General features: G+C 59.7%; 1 protein-coding gene across 1 annotated transcript in view; it reads right to left on the reverse strand.

The window, feature by feature from the left end:
* Positions 1 to 15,478, reverse strand: part of PKP1 (plakophilin 1) — a 38,256-nt gene extending 22,778 nt beyond the window's left edge. The window contains exons 1-2 of the mRNA XM_040263218.1: positions 15,132 to 15,478; positions 6,072 to 6,175 (exon numbers count right to left, since the gene is read on the reverse strand). Of these exons, the coding sequence (XP_040119152.1) occupies positions 6,072 to 6,175; positions 15,132 to 15,333 (306 nt within the window). The 5' untranslated portion in view covers positions 15,334 to 15,478. The remainder of the gene's footprint in view (positions 1 to 6,071; positions 6,176 to 15,131) is intronic.
* Positions 15,479 to 21,868: the final 6,390 nt, after the last annotated feature.

The raw sequence follows: 21,868 nt of genomic DNA on the forward strand, positions 1-21,868 counted from the left end.
GCGTGGCTCCCCGGCTGCACCCTCTTCCTTCCAAGCCCCCGGGTGCCAGCTTCTCTCCCCCAAGTGAGCACACCTAACACAGGACCTCAGAGCCAAGGAGGCCCCGCTGGTGAAGCTGGGGGCCGGCCGCAGCCAGACGGGGCCGCTCCCACCGGGAGGGCAGCGGGGGCGCCCCTGGCCCCACTCCCTCGTCTCGTCTTGGGCACATTCTGTCCCTCAGCAGCAGGGTCGTTGCCTCTTCTTGCCCGGCAAGAGCCCGGGGCCCTTGGGACTGGGTGGGAGTGCGTCACTGCTGGCAGAGGACCCGGGCTGGCAAGCACCTAGACCACTCCCTCTGGGGGCAGGAGCCATGCCCGCCTGGACGGGGCTTGCTTCTCTGCCGGGACTTTCCAAACCGATCAGAGAACCCAGGGAGGGGTGCAGGGCAGGAGGCAGGCCAGGGCTTTCAAGGCGGCGGTTTCTAGGGGCCTCCCCTCCTCTGTAGGGAGTTCGAGGGCCCACCTCCTCCCTGTAAAGTGAAGGGCAATGAAGCCCGAGCAGCTTTGTGGCTGCTGCAAGGGTTAATTAGCCACTGTTTCCCTGGTGCCTGGCCCAGATGAAAGCAGAAGGCAGTGCTCCCACAGGCCTGGGGCGGCCCCACCCCACCCCGCCCGGAGACCACCGTGAGGCCCTGGCAGTCGCTCAGGGGCCGCTCGCCAGCCACACAGAGCCTGAAAAGTCAGGGCCGAAGGAGCCCTCCGCTAGGATCTCGTCCAACAGTCTTCCTCCAAGGACGAGAAAGGGCTCGAGAGGAGATGAGCCCCAGGTCCCTCTGCTCATAGCAGCTGAGCTGAGAGCAGAATCGAGGCCTCCAACTTGACCGGTACGTCCTGTCCACAGCCCTGCCTGCCCTGGAAACAGGAATTCTCACCCATTGTGGAGACAGGCAAGCTGAGGCTAAGAACGGGTCCCTCCATACCACCTGCCTCTGGGAGGAGTCTGTTTGCTGGCAAAGATAGGCTGTTTCTCTGCTTCCAGGGCAAGAGTCCCACCACATTCTCTCCAGCAACCCCATGCCTGGCCCCCGCAGACTCTGCGCACACGCGGCTCCCAGAGCCTGGGTTCCCATCCCCCACAGAGCCTTGCACAAGCCCAGCCCTCTCTACAGAAGGGGGCCTCCGGGCACCTCTGGGTGTTGGGTACCCAACCCCTCAAGGAGGGGGTTCCAGCACATGGAGGCCGGTTCGTGATGGGCTCATCAACCACTAACATGTCAGTAAGCACGTATAGCTGAGAAGAGACTGAGAGGAAGATTCATAGTGAATCCTGGGTGTTTTCTTTAAATAACTTTTTTTTCCCCAGCAGTGCCATTCTGCTTGTGTGATCTTAGTTTCCCAAACAGAGCCTGAGTCCTCAGCAGTGAGAGCACAGAATCCTAAGCACTGGACTGCCCTGAAAAAGTGAGAGTCACTCAGTCGTGTCCGACTGTTCGAGACCCTATGGACTATACATGGAATTCTTCAGGCCAGAATTCTGGAGTGGGTAGCCATTCCCTTCTCCAGGGGATCTTCCCAACCCAGGGGTTGAACCCAGGTCTCCCACATTGCAGGCGGATTCTTTACCAGCTGAACTACAAGGGGAGCCCAAGAATACTGGGATGAAGTAGAAAAATGGGGTCAGTGGCCAGAATGAACACAGAATCTCCCGATCATTCTCCTGGGGAGTCTGGCCCTCCAAAGCTGGTCTGGTGTAACTGAGCACGGAGAAGGGGTTCAACACGGCGCCCCCGGGGGTACCCTGGCCCAGACCGCCTGGCAGCTGCTACTGTATGGGATCCTTTCCCGGCAGGATGCTCTCAGCCAAAGCACCTCTTTCCCGTGTGACGCCGAGAGGGATGGAATGCTCATGACGCACTTCTCGGTTTGTAGAAAACCCTTCAGGCTGGAGGCGCAAGTGAAGGAGACTGATGCTGTAACCCAGAACCTTTCCCAGGAGTCTAACCTGTCCACGGGCTGCAGCCTCGTCCAGGACACGCCATGGTGAGAGCAGCCCGCTTCCAGGGACCTGGTATAAGGACCCTCATAGGGGCCAGCAGCCTCCCTTCACTCCCCTAAGAAATTGCCTGGGTCCCCAGCCTAGGAGACAGGCACTTAGGGGGTCTTGTTTATATTACAGGAAATAAGTGGAAATACACAGTGACCTGGGGTCACCAGATCCAGCAAATACAGGACACCCAGCTAAATCTGAAGATCAGATAAACAGCAAATAACATTTTAGGAGAAACAGGCCTCCAAAATCGCATTCCTTTATGTTTTACTGGGCAGCCCATCCTGACCTCCATTGACACTGGCGGCTGAGGGACTCGAGCCCAGGAAGGAAAAAGGGGCCGCTGCCCTGCAGCTTTTGGTGGTGGGGAGGAAGGGGTGGGCGTGGGTGGGGGCGGCAGGGAGGAAGTGAGTGGATGTGAAGTCATGGGTCTTGTCTGAGTCCCCAGAAGGGGCTGTAGTGCTAAAATATGGAGACTGATGTCTGGAGTGAGGACAGGAAAACCCGTCAGGGTGAGAGCCAGGAGGCGGGGTCTAGTCTGCTGCCCCGCCCCCAGCCATGAGACCCTGGGCCTCACTGGGCCCGGCTGTCCTCAGCTGTGGAACGTCAGCCTCGGTGGGCTCTGACACTCCCCGAGCCTTGTCCTGAGGACACGGCTGGGAGTGCCCCACCCTTAGCCTCAGCTGCCCCGCTCCTCGTTCCCCAAGGTTCTGGGCTCTGGGCTCTAGCAGTGTGCTGCCCGGTAAATCTGGCCTCCAAGGGCCAGGAGGCTGGAACGAGCAGAAGAGAACAGACAGCTGACTGGCCAAGGGTTTCCTCTGGACCGGCTCTTTCCCTCAAGCCCCTGGATGGTGTCAGATTCACTTTGCTTCATTCTATTAAACACCCTCCACGTTCAGCTTTCTTGACCTGTGATATGTGTGGACATGTGTGCTAAATCCCCTCAGTCGGGTCCAGCTCACTGCGACCCCACGGCCTGTAGCCCACCAGGGCCTCTGTCCGTGGGACTCTCCAGGCGAGAGTACTGAAGCGGGTTGCCATGCCCTCTTCCAGGGGATCTTCCTGACCCAGGAATCAAACCTTGTCTAACGTCTCCCGCATTGGCAGGCGGGATCTTTACCACTAGGCCCCACCTGGGAAGACTGACTTGTGGTATAGACGGTTGTAGATTATAAGTAGTGTGAGTAATATGATGATATGTATACATAAGGACATATATATATCTGGAGAAGGAAACGGCAGCCTACTCCGGTACTCTTGCCTGGAGACGCCCTTGGACAGAGGATCCTGGTGGGCTAGAGACCATGGGGTCTCAGAGTCAGACACGACTGAGAGGCTGACACACATATATATATATATCTCATCTATAGTTTTTAAATTAGAAGACTATTGCTGAAATAGAATATAAGGTAGAATCACAAGGCTTTTTAAACACCTTTAGAACGTTCCTTTTTGGAACCGCCCACAGGTGCTTGGCATATTCAGATAAAATCTATGCTCAAGGGTGACCAATCTTTGTTATCTGAAGTTGATTCAATGTCCAAGCCTGAGAAGTGAGGGTCTCAGAAGGCTCACTGTCATTTCTGCTCAAACACAGGTCCTGACAACACAGAAATGGGGCTGGTTTTCTTAGAGGGCCCCTAAAATGGCACTAATGACCAGTATATTTTATGAAGATTTTTAGGGGTCACGAGTAACGGCGGAGCTGGTACATTCCTGCGGCTCAGCCACTGACGCCTGCGTCCGCCTTGCCCGCGTCCTCTCTGGGTTTCTCCCAGCTCCAAGCTTCTCCGAGGGCAGCTGGAGGCTCCTCTGAGGAGGGTCCACGTGCCCTGCGCGCCCCCAGCCCCGCCCTCTGGTTTCTGGGGAGGGGGCGGGCTGAAGCCCCCTGGCACGGGCGCACCGTCCCTGGGACAGCCCCTTGACCTGAGGCTCGCCCCCTGCTCCGGCCGAGTCCGACCTGCAGGGTTCCGCCGTCCTGGCTGACGCGCTGGCTCCAGCATCAACTCTTCCACGGCCCCCCCCACCCCCGACCCGCCGCCCCTCCCGCCGCCAAATCCCCGTGTGCGCGCAGATGTGCGCGGTTCCCAGAAGCCTCCTGAGCGGAGCGGAGCCTGAACGTGCCCCGACAGCGCCGGCCCTGAGTCATGTCTGAAGTCCCGCCAGCGCCAGCAGAGAAGGAGCGAGGCCCGGGAGGGAGGGGTTCTCACCAGGTGTCAGCAGGCAGGCACCGCGGGGGGTGGGGCGGGGGTGGGGGGGGTGGGGACGGGCTCAACAGGCAAGAGAAACGCTCAGCCCTGCCACACTCAGGCTCTGGGAGCGAGCCCTCGGGAAGAGCTCCCGTAGCCCTGTCCAAAGGTCCGCTGAGACAACCCCTCCCCGTCCACCTGACGGGCGCAGCCCGGGGGATGGACCCCTGGCCCCAGGGCAGGTGAAGCACCCACGGAGGGGAGCGCCGGCGCTGATCCAGAACCACAGCGCCCGGGTTCCGATTGGGCAACGCACCACCATGAAGACAGCAACTGCCCAGTCAGCAGCTTACTCATCCTCACTGCCGGTCCCGTCCAGGGACCTGCCCTCCTCTCTCCTCACCCTTTCCATGGCATTATAAGTCATCTCCAGATTCTGCTGGGTCATCAGTCTACGCGTCTACAGCCCTTTGCTCACATCTGTGCCTGAACAACCAACCTGCTGGGCTCACTGTATTCAGCAGGTATTGGCACGGGTGTTATCAACTGACATCAAGAATCTGAAAAAGGAAGGCAGATGAATGCACAGCAAACCTAGGTAAAGCTGTGACATGCAAGAAAGGCAAGCCCCCTGCCTGAGCTACCAGGGAAGCCCAGTCCTCCCTAAGGAGCCTCAGTGAGAACTGAAGGACAAAGGAATCAAGGGGATGAAAAAGAGCATGTAACCTGTAGGCCACCCACCTCTCTCCTGCCCAGGACCTGGACGATCAGGGTGACATCTGTGAGCAACGTGGGCTCAGAGCCAGAGCTGCTGAAGCCTGAGCCCCAGAGCCCAGAGCCCAGAGCCCAGCGTCCCCTGGAAAGCTGCCCCCGCTGCACAGGCCTCAGGGACCTCGCAGAACTCCTGGAGTAGTGCAGGCTGATGTGGACGTTAGCGAAAATAAAGTCACGGAATCTGCAGACTGGGCGAAAAGCTGGGCATCACCTAACCCAGCACCCCGACTTGGAGTAGAAGACTCCTGTGCGGGCTTGTGTGGTTGAACCAGAGCATCTGGTTCAGTGCTTGGCGTGGAGTTAGGGCTAAAGAGGTATTTGCCCAGTAATGGGTGATGGGCACAGAGGGTGAGGCTACAGAGAAGGACGGTGACAGGGCCAGAATGAAGGCATCAAGTACAGTCTCATTGTGCTAATCAAAAGGTTTCTTAAGAAGGACTATGCTCAGGGTTTTTAACACATGTTGTTTCATTTGGTCCTGATGACAACCCAGAGGTGGACTCTGTCAGACCCATCCTACATGTGGAGAGACTAGGGCACAGAAGACTCTCACCCAAGGTCACAGGCACAGTAGCAGCACAGCTAGAATCTGAACGTGGGTCTGTCCAGCTTACAAATTCAAGCCACGCTGCGCCCTGGCACACACCCTCTTACTCCAGAGCTGCTGCCACTGAGGACGCCCCCACCCCCAGCCTCAGGGGACCTCCAGGGTCCCGTCCTTGGTCATCAGCACACACTGAGGAGAGGGGGCCCCTGGGGATTTTTCTAGAAACATCTAAATATGCCCATGACTGGACCACAAGAACTCAAACTTCTTTCAGATCCATGAGTAAATCGGACATAGGAGAAAATGGACTTTTAAAAAAATGATGTTTTCTTTATGCCTTTTCTAAAATGCTCTCATTTGATACATTTAGAAATACCCACTCTGCCCCGAAGGAGGCTGCGATAGCGTGACGTGTGAAATAATGGCCAAGCAAACGGACCGGTCAGAGATGCTGCCCCCCACCCCCGTTCTCAGCAGCCAGGACGCTGCTCAAACCAGGGACCGTGCCCGCAAGCGCCCAGGAAGCGGCTCCTTACCGGGTAGCCCCACGAGCCGTTCCCTGCCTGGAACTTGGAGTAGAAGCTGCTCCGGCTGCTGGTCCCGTAGTTGTAGTTGTCGGCCAGGCCGTCGTACATGGAGCCTTGGGGACAAGGACAGGGGTTAGGACGGTGCCAGCCCTGCACTGCCCCCAGGCCTCGTCCCCCAGGCGTCAGCGCCCGCAGAGGAGACCAGGAGGACAGGGAGCAGCCCTGTGCCCGCCTCTCCCTCTCAGCCCGCCTCCGGCACAGCCGCGACAGCTGCGGGCTCAGCTCTCAGGGCCCCGGGCAGCCAGCCCTCTTCCGGGGTCTACCTGCGGTGAGCTGGCACCAACAGGTCAGGAGCTGGCCTGGGGGGCCTCGGGCCCCTGCCGCCCCAGTCCAGGGAAGCAGGACCCCTCGCTCCACGAGAAACGCCTTCCTGCTCAGGGGAAACAGCCAGGAGGTGGACATGCTGGGCCCAGAGGCTGCACTCAGGGTCACGGGGCAGCGCCTGAGGATGCGGCCCGCGCCCAGCAGACTCTGGTTCCCGACCCAGATGGGGCGAGCAGCCTCCTTCCTCTCCCAGGCACCCCCACCGCCAAAGGGGGAGCAGCCACCGACCTCAAAGGACCAGGAAGGAGTAATTACTGTTTTCCCAGAGCGTGTGGGCCCACAGATGACAGGGTCCGCAGGAGGACAGAGTGTCATCACGATTATTAGGGGCAAAGTGGCTTCGGCTTGCAGAGGGCGGCCTGGACACATAGCCCCTTCACCGGACGGTGGGGGGTGCCCTCAGGACAGCCCGGCTCTGCCCGCAGCCCTGGAAGCTGACGGTGACCTGCTCGGGGCTCCGCTCACGCCGCGTCTTGTGCTAAGCCTCGGCTGCAGACGCAGAATCGCAACCATCAATGAACCCAAGCTCAAAACCTGGGACCAAGCTCCCCGCAAGAGGCTGTCCTGGGTCCGGACCCCGGGCCGCATCCCATCTGGCGCCCCATTTCCTGGACCAGGAGCTGTGGCTCGATGGCCTGGGCGTCGAGAGTGAGGCTGGCCCCACAACCTCATTAAGTGACAGCCCTGGGGAAGGCGGGTCCCGGCCGAGGGCCCGAGCTCAGCTCCAGGGGCAGGGTCTGGCTCAGTCCACTCCCCACCAGGGGCTGTGCCGCACAGGCCCCCACACCTCCGGGGGTGGGCACTGAGCCCCCGAGCTGGGAAAGAATTCAGAGCAGGGGCGGCTTGGCAACGTGGCTGGAGTCCCTGCCTCAGGCCACTTCCTCTGCCTAGAGAGCCAGGTGACCCCGACAGCTCGTAGGAGGGACCCTGCCCCTGACTCCCCAGGCCCCCACCATGGAGGGCTGCTGGGGCCACTGGCCGTGGCAGAGACCCCTGCCTTGCAGCCTAGAGCTGTTGAAACTGGTCCTGGCTCTGGGCCTCGGTGGGGGCTTCCCCCGGTCGCTCAGGGGTAAAGAATCCACCTGCCGGGGCAGGAGGCACAGGAGACACAGGTTCGATCCCTGGGTGGGGAAGATCCTCTGGAGAAGGAAATGGCAACCCACTCCAGTCTTCTCGCCTGGAGAACCCACGGACAGAGGAGCCTGGTGGGCTACAGTCCATGGGGTCACAGAGTTGGGCACGACTAAAGAGACTTGGCACGCGCTTGCACTGGGCCTGCCCTTCCTCTTCTGGAGAAAGAAGGGGTGGCCTCTCTGCACCTCCAGGTCCCATGGCTGTGTGATCATAACGACTCTCGCCTCATGGCAGAGGGAAGCCGGCCTTCTTGTCTCTAGAGACAGGCTTCAGCAAGGAAGCCTTGGGCACCGAAGGCTTCATCATCGTCTGCTTGGCTGCCAGCCTCAGGGTCCTTCCAGAGGTGTGCCCATTGCAGGGTGCCCTGGGCCCAGGCCTGACTCCCAAAGGGGCTCCCATGAGGCTCTGACTCACTCCAAGCTCCCTGATGGCCAGGCAGCTGCATCTCTCTGCTTCTCAGAAAGCCGCCCCTCTGAAAGGCGACCTTCGTCAGGAGTCTGGGGGCGATCTCGCGGGCGTGGACACCCAGGGGAGGCAGCTGACAGCCGGCACGCTGCCCACCTCCCCTCTGTCCACCCCTCCCTTCTGGGTGGGGCAGGGGGGACAGACCAGGGTCCCACAGGGCAAGAACTCCTCACCAGGGGCAGGTGTGGGCCAGCCAGCCGCTCTGGATGGAAATCTCGGCTGAAGAGAGACACGGGGTCCTGGGACAGGCGTCCCCAGGAGGCCCCACATAGGGCAGTCTCCCACGGGGCCCCGCCCTGCTCGAGAGCGAGGCGGTCAGCAGTGATGTCACTTGTCCTGTCGGTCACCAGCTGAAGCATCTCCTCCCCAATGCCTGCACCTGCCCGCCTCCCTCTTACTTCCCTCCACATGACGGGGGGCGGTTCTCTGCTGTGGCTCTGGGGCACCCTATCAGCCAAGGCCAGTCCCTGTGACCCAGGGGACTGCGGTGGTGACAGGTGTGGGTGGCAGCTCTCACTTCTGGTTGGACCAAGGTCTCCAGGCCCTTCCAGGCAGCTCCTGAAGGCACCTTCCCAAGATCACCTGCCACTGGGGGTCAGACTTCCTGACTCCCACTGTGAGCTGCCTGGCTTGGCCTCCTTGTGAGAACGAGGCTGCCATCACACCGGCCACCACTGCTCCTCTGGCAGAAGGCAGCTGCTTGTGGGCTGCGGTTTCGAGGGAGGGGAGTCCAGAGACCTCACACACTTGCAGTCACAGCTTGCAGTGTGCCAGATACTCTAAGGGGTGCAGGCAGGAGGTGAGCCGTTTGTGAGCACTGCTCCCACAGCAGAAGCAAGGGCTCCCTCTCCTGACTTGGGGGGGTCTGGTTGGTAAGCACCGCCCTCTGAGTCAAGTGCAGCAGGAAGAACATGGGGCTTCTCCCTGAGAGTGATGGAACAGCTCTGATGGCTTCTCCACCGGCCCCTTGACCTTTCTGGACACCACTCCTAGAAAGCCTTCCACGATGACCCCCACCTGGCCCCTGCACCCCAGGTTGCCGTCCTCTCGGTGCTGGGCACAGTGAGGTATGATGTCCCCTGCCCAGCACGTACCTGCAGCAGGGCACTGGGGTCCTTCACTCCACTCGGCCAGGTCCTCCCTCACCCAGAGAGGCCCCTGGTTGGTCCGTGAACTGGGCAGGGACTGCAGCCAGAAGGCCCACGGCCGCAGCCCTGGATGGGGAAGAAGTGTCCCAGCACCGCTCACTCCACATTCACCCCACCTCCCGGGGAGCACGGCACCCACAGTCCTCTCAGGAAGGGCCGTGGGCCTCTCTGTCCAACATGTGTCTGCCACAAGGTGTCTGCCCACCCCTAGAAGTCTGGGGTCAGAGGGCAAAGGTCTGCCTTCCCCGTGGGGTCAGCATCGTCGGCCGCTCTGCCCGCACAGAAGCCTCATTTGGGTCAGCGATCAGGGGAGACCCATGCCACAGAAGGCAGCACCTGGGGCCCTCCCCTCGGGCCGCACAGGGGGCGACTCGCCCCGGGTCACCGGGGAGCCCTCGCCAGGACGCCCAGGGCTCTTCCCCCCAACGGGCGGGCGGACCCACCCGGGGTGACTCATCCTTCCACCTCCAAGCTTTCCGTGGCCACACCCACCACACCTGGAACATTCCTGCTCTCCTCTCGGTGGGCCCCGCCCGCTCCCCCAACCGGACCAGGGCCAGCTCCTCCTGGGGAAGACCCGGGCGCTCGGGCCTCCCACGGAGCCGGTCAGCACTCGGCCACCTGCTGGACGCACTCCATGCTGTGCGTTCCTCGTGTGCGTGTGTGCGTGTGTGTGTGGGGAGGCCCCCACCCACGCCAACACCAGGACCAGACTCCACCTGGAGGAGGTCCTCGGGACATCAGCCAGCCTGCTGGCCAGGCTGCTCCAGGCCCGCCCCAGCCCCCACACCCCACTCCCACAAGCCGCTGGCCCTCAGAGAGGGGCGCCTCCGACAGCCCCAGAGGGCGTCTTCCGGCTGCTCTTGCGCTTACGTCGATTCCTTGGTACAGCTACCTTTTGGCCCCGAAACGCCTTTGCTTCACCCCCTAAATCCCTCCCATCGGGGTGCCCAGCAGAGCGGGGCCTACAGTAAGAGGGACTGCAGTGAGAGAGTAAGGACTGTCGGGAGATGGCACGAGAGACGCCTGGGCGCCTAGACCGTCCAGCAGCCCGGCGCCTGCCCTCCCACCCCCGGACATCGCGGGAGATGTTCCGCCCTCGCCCAGGCCAGCAGGGAGCTCCGGACGTGCCACCCGGCCCTGGACGGGGGCGTTCTGCCCAGCCCCACGGCCACCCTGGCACAGTCCTGCCCGTCCCTGCGCACGTGTAGGAACAGACACCAGAGCGGCCTGGGCCACCGCAGCCCCATCTCCCCCGTCCCTCGCCAGCACGCGTGACTCTCGAGGGCCGGCCGGGGCGTGCTCAAACCAGCTCTGAACCTGCTTCTCCTTCTGATGATCTGTGCGCGGCCACCGCTGAGCCTGAGGGTTGAGCCAAGGGCAGGGCTGGCACAGGGGGCGGGGCTGGGCAGGGCTAACCCCAAGGGGGGGGCTTCCAGAGTAAACGACTGTCCCCATCTACTGCTCTGCTGGATGCCATTTGTGTGTGTGTGTGTGTGTGCGCGCATGCGATGGGGTGGTCTCCACACTGGGTCTCTGTCTGAGGCAGGGTGGGGACACGAACAAGGCTTCTTGAACTGTTGCAAGCCCATCTGCCCACACTATGCCCACAGTAACTGAAGCAGAGCTTCCAGGGTGGGGCTCAGGCACGCGCATTCTTTAAAACTCCCAGGCGCTGCCAGCGTGTGGCCACGACTGAGAGCAGTGTGCACCGGGAGATAGTTTTTAGTGATCCGATGCTTCCTGGAGGGAGACAGGGAGGGCTGTGTCTTATGAGGAGCGGCCTTTTGCCGCGGCAGGTGGTTTGGGGAAACGGTCTGCAGAGGCAGCGAGACAAGCAGTCTGCTTCCAGTGAAACATCTGGGGGAGATCACGCCCCACCTCTTATGGCTGCACGGACCCAGAGAGAGGCAGGGCTGGCCTGAGGTCACACAGCAGCTGGCAACAGCTCCAGAGAGCGCTCACGCCTCCTGGGGCTGCACGAACTGGGAGGCCGGGTGGGTGTGCATGTGTGCGAGGACACCTGTGTGCACACGTTGTGCGTGCCTCAGAGGTGCGGCCAATAAAGAGCCTTGCACGAGGCTACCTTCCACTCCCGGAAAACACTCTTTCATTTTGTTTTGTTCAAACATCACACACCTTCTAGGAGTCACGCCCTGTAGCAGAGGCAGCTCTCAGAGTTTTAAACCTAGAACCACTGGTGTATTGATATAGATAGTCTGGTGTGTGGGGAGAGGGGTTTGTTTTGCTTATTTGTTGTTTTAAGCTCTGTCAATGAGCTTAGCAAAGGAACAGGAAGCTGGGAAGCGTGTGCCGTGGAAGAGCCGGGCTACTCGGCGCTTCTGCATGTGTTATAACAGGCCGGTGGAAATGCCGGCTAAATCCTCAGCTCCAAGCCAAGGGGCGTTGTGAAGAAAGGAGGACTGGCTCCCGCGAAGTTTAATCAGGACACTCTGCTCTGGGACAGGCCGCCACAGACACCTTGCCCTCCTCGCCCCTCGGCGCTGGTCCCAAGGGAGAAGCCCAGCAGAGCCTGAGCCCGGCCCGTGCCTGGGACGGGACACCTTCCCAGAGAGCAGAGAGCGGACCCTTGCCCTGGGCGCAGCCTCGGGCCGAGACACAGCCCATGCAAGCCCAAGAGCCGGCCAGCGCGGCCTAGATGGGACCGTGCCGCCCCTCCCCCGGGTGCAAGCCTCCGCCAGCAGGGCCTCAGGGAGAGGATACCTGCCCCGCGCACCCCCCACCTCTGCCCATGCTGCAGAGGAGGGTGCAGATGGGACCCCCAGCCCATGGTGACGCATCTCGGGGCAGTGGGCAGAGCGGCAGGTCAGTACTCCCTGGAGTGAGGAGTGGTGTGTGGAAGGAATGGGCTCCAGCATGTGTGTGTGTGCACGCGTGCATGTGTGCGCGCGTGCACGCGTGTGCACATTCATGTGCGTGCGTGTGCACGTGCACACGTGTGGGGGCACGCATGTGTGCGCGTGCACGTGCGCACCCGCGTGTGTGTGCGTGCGCGTGGTGGTGGTGGCAGGTTTGGGTTTGAGTCTGAGTGGGCTTGGTCAGCTTTCAGCAGAGGCTCCAAGCTGAGTGTGAAGGGCGTGAGCGCAGCCGGGCCTTCTCTGGGGCGGGACGACAGTGCGCCAGCCCCTTCTTGCACAACCGCCCTGCATGGACTCCCCCTCAAGGGGGTCACATTTTCCAGCCCCCATCTCCCACTGGGTGGCCACCTCCCCAGGTTCCTCCTGCTTCCCACCTTGGCTTACACCCTTTGCCCATGGGCACCATCAGGAAGAAAGGGCAGCCATGCCCCAGAGCCCCTCCAGGAAAAGACGGGGGGCAGGTTCCGAGCAGACTCCTCCTGCAGGATCTCCAGGCCCCACAGAGCCCCTCCCTCCATGGGGACTGCCTGGCTGGGCAGGGCATCTGTCTGGGCCCAGGTTTTGGGGGAGGGCATGGCGTCTGCCCCAGACCCCTTCCATGGGCCCCTTTCGCCATCCTCCACGGCTCCAGGCCTGTCACAGACCAGGTGGAGAGCAGCCCCAAGGGGCTGGAGCCAGGACGGGGGCCCGGGAGAATCAAAGACCCCACAGAAGCCTGCTCTCCTGTCGTGGGAAACGGAAGGAGAACAGAGTCTGTCCTGGGGCGGACGGGGACGGCCAGGCGTGTGGTCCCCCCAGGAACCCCGTCACCCGTCCTGGGAACCAGAGCACATGCGCCGAGTGAAACCAACGGGACAAAGAGAGACCAGAGCCGGCAGAAGTGGTCACGGAGCAAACAGGGGGCGCCTGGGCGGTGCTTGCAAAAGGAGGGGATCCCTCTTAAGACAAAGCCAGACAAACCAGAAACACCAGCTCCAGGTGGCCTGATGGCCTCGCCCAGTTACAGCGCCCGCTGGGGAAACTGGTCCAAGCCAAGGGTAAAAGGGACACGCCTACAGGGTCAGCCCTCGGAGAGGGACGCGCCGGTCATCGGCAGAGTCCAGGCACACCTGCTGACGCCCCCAGAGGACCTCGGGGAGGAGGCACGGGAAGGGGAGGGGTGGACGTCACCACAGAGAGGGAGGCCGGGGTGCCCAGCTGGCACCCTGTTGGGGCTGGGAGGGGGCATCGGGCACCTCGACTGGCTGGCTGTCTTCTCCGGAGCTGCGGCCCCCAGCGCAGGCCAGGGAGGAGCGGGCGGGGAGGGACCGGCGAGCCCTGCCCCAGGGAGAGAGGAAGCCGGCTTGAGCAGCAACTGCGCTGTGCCCAGAAAGGGGCACTTATTTTCCAGTCCCACTTCCAAAAAAGGCTGGAAGCAGCCACCGAGGCCCCAAGCAAAAAGGAAGGTGGCCAGCACTCCGGAAGCTGCGACTCTGAGTGGGAGCCTGGCGGGAGCGGAGCCAGGGCGGGGGCACAGAGCCACAGGCGTGCGGGCCTGGGCGCAGAGCAGTCCTCTGCCAGCCATCTTCCTGCCCTCAGCTCTACCTGGGGCCAGTCAGGGAGAGAAAGAGGCACGGAGGCAGAAATCGTGAGCTGCCGTGTGTGTGTGTGTGTGTGTGTGAGAGAGAGAGAGAGAGAGAGCGCGAGCGAGCTGGTATGTGTGTGTCTGCGTACCCCTGTGCATGTGTGTGTGGACCATGGGCAGGGGTCCATCCCCTTTGTGTCCTCCTGTTTACTACTCTCATCTACCCTACTCTCTCATGAGCTCTTGACTTGAAAAGTATACCTCCTTTTTTTTTTTTTCAGTAAATAAACCTTGGTTGACCTGTACTGGTTTACAGTCCGAAGCTTCCTTATTAGCCTTAAACTACTGGGCTTCCCTGATGGCTCAGACAGTCAAGACTCTGCCTGCGATGCAGAAGGCCCAGGTTCAGTCCCTGGGTTGGGAAGATCCCCTGGAGAAAGAAATGGCAACCGACTCCAGTATTATTGCCTGGAGAATTCCATGGACAGTGGAGCCTGGGGGGCTACTGTCCATGGGATCCCAAAGAGCTGTACACATATGACTGACCCGACTTTCACAAACTTAACTAAATAATTAAGTAGAAGGTACCTGCTGACTTACATGTAATTCTCACTGGGAAATGCTTTGTATGAAAGTCTTTAGTCTAGAACTTCCACTAAGGCACCTGTCAGGTATCAGACCTTCCTCCCTGAGTTTCAGGGGTCCTGACCCTTTCTCCTGCCCTCCCCTGACAGCTGAGGGACCCCAGTGAGGCAGGGAGGAGCTGGCCAGGCCCATGCCTAGATCAAGGAGTGCCCAGCACCAGGGCCCAGACAGGGGTAGGGGCGGTTCCGACCTCCAACCAAACTGCCTCTGACCTCTAAGAGGCATACTTCTGCACTGGCTGAGTGGGCAGGCGAGTCCCAGGGAGAGGGGGCTGCTCTCAGCCTCGGGGAAAGGGCGTCCTGGACCCCTCCCCGGCCTCAGCCCCCAGGGTCCGCGCTGCCCTGGGGCCACCTGGGAACCACATTGCCTCCTCCGGGTGTGAGGCTCCCGCGGGCGCCATCACAGAGGCGCCTGCCTCCTGTGCCCGGTTGCGGGAGTGCGCGCCCCTCCCGGGGTCTCGGCGGGCTCCGTGACTCCCCGCCCATCCCAGCCAGGCGCTGGGCGCCCCGCTCCGTCCGGACTGGGACCCCACAGCTAAGTCCGTGAACGTTGGGGCGGGAGGGGTGAGGGACGCTCGACCACGGGCAGCTGGGCAGGATCGGACTGGGGAGAGACCCCCGAGGCCGGCTGGGGTTGAGAGTCCCTGGACCCGAGGTCGGCCCTGACTGTCCGCCGCTGAGCGGTCAGGGCCGCGGCTCCAGGGTGGCCCAGGAGGCAGGGCGCGCCCGCTGGGGCCCTCCGCGCGGACCCGGCCCCGCGCCCCGAGATGGGGACGCGCGCGCCCCTCGCCCTGCCGCCTGGGAGGCGCGTCGGGGAGGGGCGAACGGCCACGCGGGCCTCCGGCCTTTACCTCGGTTGGAGTGACTCAGGGTGGACGACTGGGAGGCCTTGGACTTCTGCCGCTTGACGGTCATCATCACCTGCTCCTGCACGCGCTGCCGGCCCGACGTGCCGGTCTTCATCTTCTGGTCGGACGGCAGGGCCAGCGTCGAGTTGTCCTGGTCCTGGAAGCACTCGTAGGCCAAGGCGGTCTTGAGCGGCGAGTGGTTCATGGCGGCGCGGGCGCGGGCGCGGGGCGCGGGGCGCGGGCCTGGAGAGCGAGCCGAGCGGCGCGAGGTGCGGGCGGCGGCGGGCGCGGGCTCTTCTCGCGCTCAGCGGCTCCCTGTGCCCACAGAGCGACGGTCCGCGCGCGCGACGGCTCTCGGCTGCTCCCGGCGCCTCCACCCGCCGTCCGGGGCCCGGCACTGGCGGGCCCGCCCTCCGCCAGACTGGATATACCGCCCCGCCCCGCGCCGCCCCCTCCCCGCCGCGGCCGCTCCGCCGGAGCCCCGGGCGCCGCGCCGCGGGCCGGGCGCTCTCGGGGGCAGGGCTTCCAGTCCCGAACCTGGACCGTGGCGGCTTCCTCCTTTCTCTCCCTTTGTCCCCGTCCCTCTGGCCGCGACCTGCCGAGGCGAGGCCGCCTCCGGGGAGCCGCCCTCTGGCCCCGTCCTGCGCGCTCAGGAGTAAAGCGTGCGCTCAGCTCGGGCCGCGGGAGACTTCTCCCCAGGAAAAGAGTCCTTCTCCACGCGGCGCCCCGCACAGCCCGACGGCCCGTCTCCCTCCGTCCAGGGGTCAGGGCAGAGACCAACCCTGTGGATGGGGGGCTCCCAGGCTGACGCAGGAGCACCGCCCTGTCCAAAGGCTCGGCGCTAAGGCAGCTTCCGACCTGAAGGGAAGAGGTGGGGGCCCGAAGCCCACCCAGGGCGAGACGTGAGATGCAAAACCATCGGGTAGCACCCCCACCCCCACTCCGGGCATGGGCTCCCCAGGGCAACACTGGGTGAACAGTGGATGTCTCTGAAACTCCGGACTCAAATCCTAAAATGGGCTCCTGGCCCATCTTAGGGGCTCAATAAAAGTCGGTTTTAACGGATGAATGAAGACTGGCTAACTTAAGGTAAATTAAGGTAACATGAACTAAGTAACTCGAATCCTGCCGAGATCCTTACAGACAAACTGGAAGGCTGCCTGGCCTTTTCAAAGTACCCGGTGGTGGATTTATTACCCTGGGAAGTTGCACCCGCTCACCCACACTCCCTGGGGACACGTCTAGTGACGCTCCGTTCCTATAGCCTTGTCTTCAGGCCCAGAGGTTTCTATAGCCTTGTCTTCAGACCTGGTGTGTAACAGAAACTGAAGATTTTAAACTTATGTGGATGGAAATCTTTCTAAAGGCAGCGCGCCCTGCCTTTCCCTGTTAAGCAAAAGGCCCTGAGCACAGTCATGCCCTTCCTGACACATTGGACATCCAGTGCTGAGCTGCAGTGCGGCCCAGGGGCTCCTCCAGCCATCGCCTCTGCTCTCCTTTGTGGCTGGCACTCAGAGCTCATGTCCTTCCCTTTCAGTTTGCCCTTCTGCCCTGTAGAGGGGACACTCAGAAGCTGCGCTTGTCACGGATGCTGTGAGGAGGAATGCAGAAGCCCGAGGACGGTCTTAGGGCCCGTGTGAGGGTCACTCTCTGGCTGCCTGAGACGTGGGTGTTACACGCAGCAGCCCAGCTGTTCTCCGTAATGCATTCCTGGGAGCCACGTGCAGAGCAGAATATCGTAAAGCACATCATGGTTTCAATAGAAATAGTTTGATAATTGAGGGTTAGGTCCCTAAGAACTTAGCGTCAAGTAAGCCAGAGATGTGATCAACGATAGGTCACAGATAGCCAAGTCCCCCCCTGCAGACTTTGACCATGGCTTCCAGCTGTAAGATCCCACTTCTAGCCTCAGTCTGTTGGGGCTCGCCATCATCGGGCCCACCCTCTGCAGTTCCCTGACCCAGAGAGCAGTAGCTTGCCCCTGGTCACCAGTTAATACACGGCGAAGCCTCCATTCCCATCAAACCTGGCTCTCCCTTCCACACGACCAGCCTCCTTGTAAAAGCCCTATAAAATGGGCCTTAAAGTTCAGGGCACACTGATGACAGAAGCGCCCCATCGGCCTGTAAACACATAACAACACATAAAAGCACGAGTCCACTGTATCACACACTTGGACCATCTACAACCTAATATGCTGGCCATAATAAATGTTAATTACATCTTTAAATAATGAGAGTTTTGCTACCTGTAGGATGCAGAAAGGGCCCTGAAGAGGGTGACAGGACTAGCCCATATCGCTACAAAAGGCCCCTGGAGGTCAAAACTGATTATCTTTAGAATCGCTTCCAGATATGAAGTTTTTCTAGATGCTTCTCTATGATTTTGGTATTAATACTGTGATACATCGAAAGCCACAGCAAGTATTAGCTGTGCTCCCACCAATCAGCACAGTCTGGGCCCTTACATGGACAGCCTGGTTTGAATCCTTACGATCTTCCCATGAGCTGAGTACCAGCACCATCATCTTCGTTTTTCAGATGAGCAAACAGGCTTGGCAAGGTCACCAGGCTGGTAAGCTGCTGAGCACAGGCAGCCTGGACCCAGCCCTGGGGCGCTTGGGGACAGTGCTGGACTGCCTCTTTGAGATGTCCCCGTGACAAGCAGCCGCTGAGAGCCTTCTGTGGACCAGCCTTTTTACAGCATCTCTTCCATCACATGCCATGAGAGCCAGGCCTTTGGGGACCCGGCCCCAGCCGCATCCCTAGTTCGCTTCATGGTGCTGGACTGGTCACCTCCTCTGTCCTCCCCACCAAATTTCTGGAGTGAGGAGGCAGACTTGGTAGCGCCCAAGCCCACCATCACCCTAACACCCAGATCAGTTACCTTGTCTCTCCTACCTCCAACATCAAGGAGAAAGAAAGTGTGGGTGTAGATGTGGATGGAGGGCGGGCTGGTGCCAGGAGCCCGTCCATGCCACAGACACGATTTTATCTCCCCACAACCCCCCATCACCTGCGGGAGATATGGCTTTGCCGACGAGAAAACACACTCAGAACCATGAAGTCAGTGGTGCAGCAGAGACCTGAACCCAGTCAGGCCTCCACCTGGGAGAAAGAAAGGAAGGGGGCCAGGGCTTCCCTGGTGGTCCAGTGAACAAGACTCTGAGCTCCCAAGGAGGAGGCCCCGGGTTTGATCCCTGACCAGGGAACTAGATCCCACAAGCTTCAACAAAGAGTTTGCAACTAGAAATCCTGTGAGCCACAACCAAGACTCCATGCAGCCAAGTGAATAAACAGAAGTTTTAAAAAGAAGAAAGGAAGAGGGCTCATGCCACAAGTCTGGGGCCATGGTGAGGCTTATTCTGGCTGGAAGACGGGTCTCAGGCCACAGCTCTTGCCATCCATCACCTCCCTTCTCCACCTGCCCCAGCCCTGCCCCATGGGGCCCTGCTCAGAAACAGGCTGAGAGGTCCACGGTCCCCAAGGAGAGAGCAGAGGTCATGAGGGCCCCTGAGATGAGCATACCTGTAGATGGTGAAGATACCTTAGTGGGTGTGGGTGACTTGAGTCGTGAGGGTGTGGGGCGGTCTAGGGAGAAAGCATCTTGGAAGAAGTTAACTCTGACTTGATTCGGGAACAAGAGGCGATTTCATCCTCAAAGATGTCGCCATGATGAGTACAAATGGAAGTCTCACCCTCTGCCCCTGCCCTGCAGGCCGCCTGTGACCCTGAGTCCACCACTCCCAATGCTCAAGGCTCGCAGCTTTGTGACCGAGAAGTGGACGATGGGTTCCTTCATCTGACGGTGTTCCGTGAGGACCGCCTGCTTGGCAGGCCCTGTCCGAGGACACAAGGCTCAGAGAGACCAAGTTCCCCTGCACCCAGCTCACCTCCTGGAGGCTGGGGAGGCAGCGGCAGCCAATCCAGGCCGGAGCCCTGGCCCGGGTGGAGGCTGAGAGCAGGCCCCTGGGGCTCCTGTTTTCAGTCCCCCGGGTGAGGGGGCCACCTCCACCCGAACCCCAGATGGAGCCAGAACTGGCGGCTCCCAGGTGGACCCCGAGCTGGAAGGCACGGCCCGCCTGGTGCAGCCCAGGCCTCCGGCACCTGTCTTGTCCACCCGCACCTGCCCTCCGTTGCAGGCAGCTGTGGGCCTCCCGTTACACCTGCCCAGCTGCTCTAGCTGAGTCCCTGGTCAGCTAGTGGGCTCCCCAGTGGCTCCCCAACTCGGGAGACAGAACCTTCCCTGGGGGACCCCGCTGCCCTCCCCAGCCTCTCAGCAGCCTCCTTCTCGCTCTCTTCCCTCCCAGCCCTGCCCACTCTCCTGGTGCCCAGTGCCCACTCCGTCTTTGCACGGCTGTCGCTCCATGTGCAGCTCGCTCAGGCTGTCCTGTGAGCCATCCCGGGGCTGAAGGGCTACAGTGCGGGCCAGTGCCCACGGACAGCGCTGTGAAGGGTGGCCTTCACCCTCTGAGGCGGTCTGGGAGGGTCAGAGGCCGGCGCTCAGGTGATCGGTCTCAGCCGTGTGAACCATGGGTGTAAAGGCCACAAACCTGGCCATGTCCTCAGGACCCACAGACCAGGGTGGCCTCGGGGTGTGTGGGGGAGCTGTGCACAGGTGGGCACAGACAGGCGGGGTCCCGCATGGCTCCGTGTGGTGACGGGAGTGCCCTGTGTCTGTGCTGACTGCGCCAGCTACAGCACAACGAGGGGTGGGTAAAACAAGAGCCTGGGACTAACAGATATGCGCACTCCTATACCTGTGGGTCTCCCTCTGAGTGCAGAGTTCCAAAGAATAGCAAGGAGAGATAAGAAAGCCTTCCTCAGCGATCAGTGCAAAGAAATAGAGGAAAACAACAGAATGGGAAAGACTAGAGATCTCTTCAAGAAAATTAGAGATACCAAGGGAACATTTCATGCAAAGATGGGCTCGATAAAGGACAGAAATGGTATGGACCTAACAGAAGCAGAAGATATTAAGAAGAGGTGGCAAGAATACACAGAAGAACTGTACAAAAAAGATCTTCAAGACCCAGATAATCACTATGGTGTGATCACTTACCTAGAGCCAGACATCCTGGAATGTGAAGTCAAGTGGGCCTTAGGAAGTATCACTACAAACAAAGCTAGTGGAGTTGATGGAATTCCAGTTGAGCTATTTCAAATCCTAAAAGATGATGCTGTGAAAGTGCTGTACTCAATATGCCAGCAAATTTGGAAAACTCAGCAGGGGTCACAGGACTGGAAAAGGTCAGTTTTCATTACAATCCTAAAGAAAGGCAATGCCAAAGAACGCTCAAACTACCGCACAATTGCACTCATCTCACACGCTAGTAAAGTGATGCTCAAAATTCTCCAAGCCAGTCTTCATCAGTATGTGAATCGTGAACTTCGAGATGTTCAAGCTGGATTTAGAAAAGGCAGAGGAACCGGAGATCAAATTGCCGACATCCACTGGATCATCCATTGGAAAAAGCAAGAGAGTTCCAGAAAAACATCTACTTCTGCTTTATTGACTATGCCAAAGCCTTTGACTGTGTGGATCACAATAAACTGGAAAATTCTGAAAGAGATGGGAATACCAGACCACCTGACCTGCCTCCTGAGAAATCTGTATGCAGGTCAGGAAGCAGCAGTTAGGACCTGACATGGAACAACAGACTGGTTTAAAATTGGGAAATCAAGGCTATATATTGTCACCCTGTTTATTTAACTTATATGCAGAGTACATCATCCACAGCCTGGAATCCAGATTGCTGGGAGAAATATCAATAACCTCAGATATGCAGATGACACCACCCTCATGGGAAAAAGTGAAGAACTAAAGAGCCTCTTGATGAAAGTGAAAGAAGAGATGAAAAAGCTGGCTTAAAACTCAACATTCAAAAAACTAAGATCATGGCATCTGGTCCCATCATTTCATGGCAAATAGATGGGGGAACAATGGAAATAGTGACAGACTTTATTTTCTTGGGCTCCAAAATCACTGCAGATGGTGACTGCAGCCAAGAAATTAAAAGACACTTGCTCCTTGAAAGAAAAGCTATGACCAACCTAGACAGCATATTAAAAAGCAGAGACATCATTTTGCCGATAAAGGTCCATCTAGTCAAAGCTATGTTTTTTCCAGTAGTCATGTATGGATGTGAGAGCTGGACCATAAAAAAAGCTGTGCGCCGAAGAACTGATGCTTTTGAATTGTGGTTTTGGAGAAGACTCTTGAGAGTCCCTTGAACTGCAAGGAGATCCAACCAGTCCACCCTAAAGCAGATCAGTCCTGGGTGTTCACTGGAAGGACTGATGCTGAAGCTGAAACTCCAATACTTTGGCCACCTGATGTGAAGAGCTGACTCATTGGAAAAGACCCTGATGCTGGGAAAGATTGAAGGCGGGAGGAGAAGGGGACGACAGAGGATGAGATGGTTGGATGGCATCACCAACTTGATGGACATGAGTTTGGGTGAACTCCTGGAGTTGGTGATGGACAGGGAGGCCTGGTGGGCTGCAGTCCATGGGGTCGCAAAGAGTTGGACACGACTGAACTGATACTACTATACATAGAACAGATAAGTAACACGCAAGTGCTGTCTAGCACAGGGCGTGAGATAGTGTGTGCTAGATCTATAGCAGAGATCTAGATCTATTCTGCCCAGTTCAGTTCAGTTCAGTCGCTCAGTCGTGTCCGACTCTTTGCGACCCCGTGAATCGCAGCACGCCAGGCCTCCCTGTCCATCACCAACT

Source organism: Oryx dammah, unplaced genomic scaffold (genome assembly GCF_014754425.2).
Source record: "Oryx dammah isolate SB20612 unplaced genomic scaffold, SCBI_Odam_1.1 HiC_scaffold_21, whole genome shotgun sequence".
Taxonomy (NCBI): Eukaryota; Metazoa; Chordata; class Mammalia; order Artiodactyla; family Bovidae; genus Oryx; species Oryx dammah.